General features: G+C 34.3%; 1 protein-coding gene across 1 annotated transcript; it reads right to left on the reverse strand.

The window, feature by feature from the left end:
• Positions 1–458: 458 nt before the first annotated feature.
• Positions 459–6,122, reverse strand: LOC145689271 (uncharacterized). Its single transcript, XM_081763412.1, has 2 exons — positions 4,639–6,122; positions 459–1,755 (listed from the first exon to the last, which is right to left on the reverse strand). The coding sequence occupies exons 1-2, from the start codon at positions 6,116–6,118 to the stop codon at positions 1,733–1,735; spliced, it is 1,503 nt and encodes a 500-aa protein (XP_081619538.1). The 5' UTR covers positions 6,119–6,122; the 3' UTR covers positions 459–1,732.
• Between the last annotated feature and the right edge of the window lie 2,649 nt (positions 6,123–8,771).

Raw genomic sequence — 8,771 nt, forward strand, 5'->3', positions numbered from 1 at the left:
AATAATATAAATTAGGAAATTTTAGATTGGAAAGTTTTTCTGTACCCAATGTACATAAATACGGGACATTTTGGCGTCCCGGGAAATTTTTTCGGGACACCGGGAATGGTAGTGAAAAAACGGGACAATCCCGTTTTTACGGGACGGTTGGTCACCCTAATACCACCGCATACCGTCTCACTTCGACCACTTGCCAAAGCACTTGAGACAAAAATCGAATCCGCGTTTCCCTTCCCGGATGTGTGTATACTGTAACGGATGAACGATACACATATAATCTTTAAATAGCCCCCACTACCCACAGTCCTGCGAGAACGGACGTCACCCCACTTCCCCCTTTAGAATATAAGAATTTTAAAAGGAGAGAGAAAGGAGAATTCCACTCCCCCAAGGCTGAGAATAATGACGACGTGAAGAGTGAGGTTCAATACTGGAAAAGGCTTATACTGTATGCTAAATGTCACTATTAAGATAATCAGGAATATGTCTATAACTACTTGAAAATGTAAAAAGTTTTCTAACAAAATGGAAAATTTTATTATAACAAATCCGAAACGTGTTATATAAATAGTAATATAGAAACATTCAACAATTTTAACAAGCAATAATATCATTAATCGAAATCGCCGTTAGCAAGCAACATTAATTTTCCAAAAAAGTTTTTTTTTCCAAGTGACAAAGTTTTCTGAAATATTATAGCCAATCGTAAATCCAAATATAGAATTTAGAAACATATACAATAATATCATTAAAAATGTATGGAACTCGAAGTCACTGCAAAGTGGCTTTCTTTGGAATGAAAATGTGGGAGGAAAAGATTCCTTAAATATGGGTCAAAATACATGAGTTACGAGCAACAGCTCATCTGTAACTCTATAGATTCCTCTTTTTTTCTTTCCTTTTCAAAGGGGACCAAAGACATAAAACATTCATTTGAAGTCTCCACTAGCCTTAATATTTTCCGTAATTTCAATATATTAAACTTCCTGACTAGCGACTTTACTTTAGTTTTATCAAGGAAAACAAGAATCAACATGTTTTAACTCAAGGCATAATTCTGCCTACACAAAACCAGTAACATGAACTATTCAATTAACTATTTTTACTTTCTTACTTTTCCTTTCGCAATATTTTTAGAAATAAGTGCTTCCAAAATATATTGAATAATAATAATGTCTTCTAAATAACAACCATAGCCAGGAACTGTTATAGATTTTCAAAAGAAGTTAACAAAATTATACGATAATACGGAAAGAATATTAATTTAATGACCCATTCTTTCATTCAGAGGACCTAACACTCTTACCTCATTTTATACACTGCGAAGCGCTTCAGTCTTAAAGCCAGAACCTCGGCTGCAACGTGACGTCATCCCGATCGACGACTCGCGTAATCCAACCGAAGGTTATGCAGTGCTTCCAACTCCAAGAGAAAGAACCGACTTAACAGTAAACTGGAGTTTCATCTCACAAAAATTTTCCTTTACAAAATTTCATTTTATTATGAAACTTGGGTGGGTTACATAATATCCGAGGGTCGGTCAAAAAAATTCCTAACAATAACAAATCCCAAGTTGAATAATAAAATTTTTTTCAATACATTACCAAATCTTCCATAAATATTCAAATGCTAACGCCTTCTTTACAAACTTCTACAGTAATTTTCCAATTCCTTACACAACATACACAAAGGATGATGATGAGGTATTTACAAAATGAAAAGGGTTGACCTCTCACTTTCTCGGACGAGGCATTCCTGCAGGAATAAAAAAAATATACAAAACACAAAATTTGTTCGAACAAACATCCTAAAATATATATATAAATGAAATATTAATAATTTAGTTAACCTCAATTCTCAAATCAAATCATCATTTTTTTTCTGTGTTACCTTATGGGTTAGGTTGATTAACTTGTCTTGGTGGAAAATATTTCTTACAAAAACGAACATGACGTTTTATATGAACATATGGTCTTTCAATATTTTCTAGCCAAACTGTATTTGGTGTAGGTTTAGAAATAAGGCGATATGGGCCTTCCCACTGAGGGGCGATTTTTGGATTGAAGTGTTTCTCTGCTGAAATTTTCATGAACCTTTTAACCAATACTAAATCATCAATATTTAAATTAACAGGATTATGTTTTTGACTATATACCTTCGCACTATGTTTCCAAGCGCGTTCAATGTTATTATTTATATTGACTAATTTTTGCTCTTTATCCTGGTCGTCGTCTAAAAGATCTAAATCCATCAACCATTTAACATCTAATGGATGGTAAAATTTCCGTCCCATATAAAGTTCACATGGACTGGTCCCAGTAGTTTCATTCATACTTATGTTAATAGTAAAAGCAATTTTTGATAGTAATTGGGCCCAATTCTGTTGAGACTTATCAACATAAATACGAATTAAATTTTTAATCGATCTCACCGTACGTTCGGCTCTGTTCGATTGTGGGTTATATGGGGAGAATTTTACACTCTGTATGCCATAGCTATACAAGAATTTCAAGAAGTAATCACTCACGAAATAAGAAGCGCCATCACTTAGGACTTTACCAGGAAAGCCGTATCGAAGAAATAATTCCTGCAACTTATTACAGATGATTTTTGAAGTTAGTTGTCTTAAAGGTTCTAAAAAGACAAAACGACTATAGGCGTCAGTGACAATTAAAATATATTCAAATCCAGAACTACTAGGCAATTTCCCTGCAATATCAATAAACCAGGTATAATTTGGGTGCATTACCTTTTTTGTAAAATATTGACCCATAGGTTTTCGATTGGAATCTTTACAGGTTTGGCACAAATGACAAGATTGTATAAAATTCTTAATGTCAGAATATAAAGTAGGCCAGGTATACTTTTCAGCGACCTTAGCAATGGTTTTTCGATATCCCATATGCCCACCATGAATTATTGGACAATGAGAATATTCAATAATCGACTGAATTAAAGAATTAAGTATTACAATTCTAAATCCATTATTCCCTTTACCTTTTGTCTTTTTTAACAAGATCTTATTTCTTAATACATACGGAGGAACTTCTTCCTTTCGCTCTAACCTATTGATAATCTCTCTTAATTCAGGATCCTTCCTCTGGTGATCTGTAAGAGGCACATTAAACACAGGATTTTGCCAAAAATTAATGAAAGACAAATTTACTGTTTTATCATGATCTTTTACGACTTCCATTGTATTATCGTCTTTTGTATAGAATTCTAGATGGTTTCCAACCCTTGAAAGGAAATCGGCTATACTATTTATTTTTGACCTTACATGGACTATACGAAATTTAAACCTCGAGATTTTCTCTAACATAGTTCCATATCTCCTTTGTCTTTTATGGTTATTAAGTAACCAAGTTAAACTCTTACTATCAGTATATACTACAAAGGGATTTGCCAAATAATACTCGAATTTTTCCAAAGATAAAGAAAGAGCCTTAAGTTCTAATTCGTATATATTTTTACTCCAATCAGATTGTGGAATTGCCCGACTAAACATAGATACAGGTCTAAGATTCCCTTCCGAATCATATTGGCTGAGAACCCCAGAAAAATGACGCAAAGAGCTATCACAATGTATTACGAAGTTGGAATTCATATCTGGGACTTTTAAAATGACCTGACTACAAAAGGCATCCTTTAATTTTTGTAGGGCTTCATCATGAACTTTAGTCCATTTAAAAGGCTTTTTTACAGATCTTAATTCTTGAAGGGGAGCAATTAACTCTGAATACCCATAAATAAATTTAGAATAGAACGAGAAAAATGAACATATTCTGTTCACTCCTTTTCTATTCTTTGGTTTTGGTATCTCCTGGATAGCTTTAATTCTCTCAGGGTCTATTGACATGTTGCCATTTTCAAAACGAAACCCTAAATATTTAATACTAGTTTGAAATAGACAGGACTTCTTTTCTGAAATAGTAATTCCCCAATTTCTTAGTCGAGATAATACCTCCTCTAATAGAGCTTTATGACTCTCAATATCTTTGCTAAATAAAATTATGTCATCAAAATATATCTCTAAATTCTTACCAATTAACCCTTCAAAGACTTTTGACATCAAATTACTTAAAACAAAAGGTGATAATACTAATCCCATTGGTACCGATTTATATCGATAGATTTTGTTTTTTGTCACAAAAGCAGTAATATTTCTACTCTCTTCAGACAGAGGAATTTGATGAAAACAGGATTTACAATCAAGTTTTGAAAAGATATTATTGTCCGAAATACTAGATATTACATTCTCCATGTTAGGAGAAGGATAGCTGTTTACCATAACCTTTTTGTTCACCTCTCCGTATGAAATTACAAGCCGCCTGCTTCCGTCTGAATTTGTTACTAGAAAGCAGGGTGATGTGTAGGGAGAATAATCTACTTCCTCTATAATATCGTCTTTTAAAAGCTGGGCAATAAAAGAATCTAATTCCTTTTGCTTATGCGTTGGAAGCTGATAAGGTTGCAATCGAATGGGAGTTTTATCGGCAAGTTCTATTTTGTAAGTGAAATTTTTTACTCTACCAATTTTGTTTCCAATAACATCAGAATATGAAGTTAACAAGTTATTAACATATTCCTGTAAATTAGAATCACATATTAATAATTGATCAGGAACCGTATAATTACCTTGAGATTCCTCCGGTTTAGTCTCCGGTGGATGCAATATGGACTGATCAAAAACGAATTCCACTCCTGGGTCAAACGTGGTATTAACTCCGCTGTCTCTGGTTACTGATGTCGATGGAGTCAAAATCTGATGAGAATTACCAAAAGATCTAGGCTGAGGTGTAGCTTTCGGACAACCAAGGTCGCATGGCGGCTGCTTTCCACTCACCCCATTCCTAGAAGTATATGCAGAAGCGAGAGAAGTCTGGGCACACAAAAGTTCATCAGCTCGGATCATAGGAACCACTAACTTCCGAGCTTTTATATTATATAAATTACCAGCAATGTCTATTACGGAATTGTATTTTGTATGAAAGTCATTTCCAAGCAGAAGATCAAACTCATTAGAGTCCACGATGAAGAAAATTTCACTAAATTGGTGTCTTCCAATTTTAAAATATAGTCTTACTCTCATATCCACTGTAACTTTAATATTTCCTAAGCCGATAGTCTGAACGTTCACCTTTTCTGCCTTTATTTTACATTTTTTTCTAAGTTCATCATAAAGATGTCGAGCCAAATAAGAGTTCGTACTCCCAGTATCAATTAAGCACTTAAAACGCATGCCCGTAATGTAAACAGGAATCGCTAATAAATTTTCCAATTTACTACCATTTTGTTTTACGTCTAAGTTATTTTGAGTTAAGTACTGAGATTCTAAATTATGGTAATGAGAAAATCCTGCCTTATCAAAATTTTTATAATTAGATGGTAAAGATTTCATAGCTGGAGAAACTAAATTTTTATGCAAATTTATTGGTTCACGAGATTGCAACACTACTTGCTGTTTTGTGTTTTTCGCTCCGATAAAGGAAGATGATTTACGGGGTGGTACCAAGTCCCGTACGCTACTACCTTGATTTCGTAATCGATAATAATCTTTCCTATACCTATGCAAAGCATCATAGTGTTCTGCAGCTAAATACAATTGATTTAAATCGATAGGCATACCTCTTTCAGCAAGAAATTGATGGGCAGAAGGCGTTACCATATTAGTAATTAAACTACAAATGGTGGCTTCATCAAAGGACATATCAAGTACGTGAATAATCGATAATTTATTATCTACGAACTCATATAATGAATGATCCTCCCGCATGGGAACGTAGAAAAATAATCGCATGAATTGTGTTCTACCAATAGTGGAAATAAATCGCACCACTAAATGTCTACAAACTATTTGCCAAGGGGAAGCGTCCCCAATAAACGATTGTATAACTTCTTGCATTTCTCCTTTTGTACGAGAAAGACAAGCTACCAACACAAGATCTAAAGGCAAACCCTTACCTCTGACAATACTATCAAGTTTTAATAAAAACTGAAATGTAGACTCAGTATTGGTACCATCTATTATAGGTAGACTATTAATATCATGCAACAAAGATTTATAGATTCCTTCCGAAGCAAATTTCTCAAAATTTAAATTTAACGAAGCTGCCATATTAAATGGTCGATCTCTATATTTATTTTGCAAGCTCCGACTCCCTCCTGCTCTTAAATTAGGCGAGGAATTCGCAAACCGTGAACTGTGTCCCACATTACTTTGTGGATTCACGTTATAATTTTGATCCCGAAATGGTCTACTTTGACCACTTAGCAAAGGCTCGTGAGGATTCACTTGAATATGGGCTGAAGGCCTTGAATGATCAAACATAGGATTACTAAATTCATAAGAATATCCAAGAAATTCATCCCCACTAGAACTTGAAGAATCCGAAAATCTATACTTTACATGCGTCTCCTTTGATTGTGCCATCCTTACAAGCACACCACAAAATATTAAGCTCAAAGAAACCAAAAGAATAATTACTACTATTTTTACAACCTTATCAATAATTATCTGCTTATTACACAATGACCTACTAAACCATAAATTTTGTATCCGACCCCGGCAACACTGTATTAAGTATTTTACATTAACATTCATAAACAACTTTTATATTAACTCAACAAGAAAGGCATAGTATAATGAAAATATGTTATTTAATTTAGAGGTTAATTTGACCAAAGAAATACACATAAATTTTAGTTTATAAAGGGGAACACTTTTGGCTGGACCTCCCCGAACCGGACCTCGAAGCCAGCATAAATTTGCCTTTCCAGGGCAGTGTATAAAATTTATTTTTATTTAAAAATTATATATGTAACGGATGAACGATACACATATAATCTTTAAATAGCCCCCACTACCCACAGTCCTGCGAGAACGGACGTCACCCCACTTCCCCCTTTAGAATATAAGAATTTTAAAAGGAGAGAGAAAGGAGAATTCCACTCCCCCACGGCTGAGAATAATGACGACGTGAAGAGTGAGGTTCAATACTGGAAAAGGCTTATACTGTATGCTAAATGTCACTATTAAGATAATCAGGAATATGTCTATAACTACTTGAAAATGTAAAAAGTTTTCTAACAAAATGGAAAATTTTATTATAACAAATCCGAAACGTGTTATATAAATAGTAATATAGAAACATTCAACAATTTTAACAAGCAATAATATCATTAATCGAAATCGCCGTTAGCAAGCAACATTAATTTTCCAAAAAAGTTTTTTTTTCCAAGTGACAAAGTTTTCTGAAATATTATAGCCAATCGTAAATCCAAATATAGAATTTAGAAACATATACAATAATATCATTAAAAATGTATGGAACTCGAAGTCACTGCAAAGTGGCTTTCTTTGGAATGAAAATGTGGGAGGAAAAGATTCCTTAAATATGGGTCAAAATACATGAGTTACGAGCAACAGCATAATTCAAGGCATAATTCTGCCTACACAAAACCAGTAACATGAACTATTCAATTAACTATTTTTACTTTCTTACTTTTCCTTTCGCAATATTTTTAGAAATAAGTGCTTCCAAAATATATTGAATAATAATAATGTCTTCTAAATAACAACCATAGCCAGGAACTGTTATAGATTTTCAAAAGAAGTTAACAAAATTATACGATAATACGGAAAGAATATTAACTTAATGACCCATTCTTTCATTCAGAGGACCTAACACTCTTACCTCATTTTATACACTGCGAAGCGCTTCAGTCTTAAAGCCAGAACCTCGGCTGCAACGTGACGTCATCCCGATCGACGACTCGCGTAATCCAACCGAAGGTTATGCAGTGCTTCCAACTCCAAGAGAAAGAACCGACTTAACAGTAAACTGGAGTTTCATCTCACAAAAATTTTCCTTTACAAAATTTCATTTTATTATGAAACTTGGGTGGGTTACAATACCAACTATTTAGCCATTACACAGCTTTTCTAAAGAGGAATCATCTTAGCTAGAATATATCCTATTTTTGAAGTCTACTGAAACGTGTTAGTTCAAATAGGGCAACAATATTTTATTAATAATAACAAGTGAATATCGTTTCCCAGTATTAAGCTATGACGTACTACCTCTGCTGTGTATATATGACCTCTGCTATGTTATCCTTCGGTCCTTACGGACAATCACAGCAGCAGTATTGACATTTCTTTCTGTCACAACAGAGGCCGAAACACCAGGTCCACCTTGTTTAACGCATGAAACTCGTCCTTCTTTGAATTCCTTGAACAACCGAAACACTGTTGCTCGAAGTAATGCACTTTCACCGCAAGCTTGATTGAGCTTTTCGTATGTTTCAGAAGCTGTATAGTTCAAGCGAAAACAAAACTTTATTGCTCCATACTGTTCTCGTGTAGCCTCCACTGTATGCATATACACAGCACGTTGTGAGGCGAAATGGAAGCAGTGTTTAAAACATAGTGGATTACTCCCAACTTACCGATACGACAATGCTGCCACCTAGTGAGAGTATACATGAAACACAACTCTTTGAACTATCAAACGTGCCGGTATTCGGCAACAAAGGAAACTGCAGTACAATAATCAGTCTCAGTCTTTGTTGATCAGCCCTCGTATATTGACAGAACTATACACAGCAAAATATGATGCTGTTAATACAATTGAATTTTATATAGGCTAGTCCTTCCAACATAACTACCACTTTAGAATGTTATACAGTGTTTCAGCATCAAGGGTCCAGTATTGCGGTAAATACAGGCCCGGTGTTACCTGTTTGATACAGAGCTTGTGTTTAGTGGC

This window comes from Thermobia domestica, chromosome 1, assembly GCF_964235325.1.
Source record: "Thermobia domestica chromosome 1, izTheDome1.hap1.1, whole genome shotgun sequence".
In the NCBI taxonomy this organism is placed as follows: Eukaryota; Metazoa; Arthropoda; class Insecta; order Zygentoma; family Lepismatidae; genus Thermobia; species Thermobia domestica.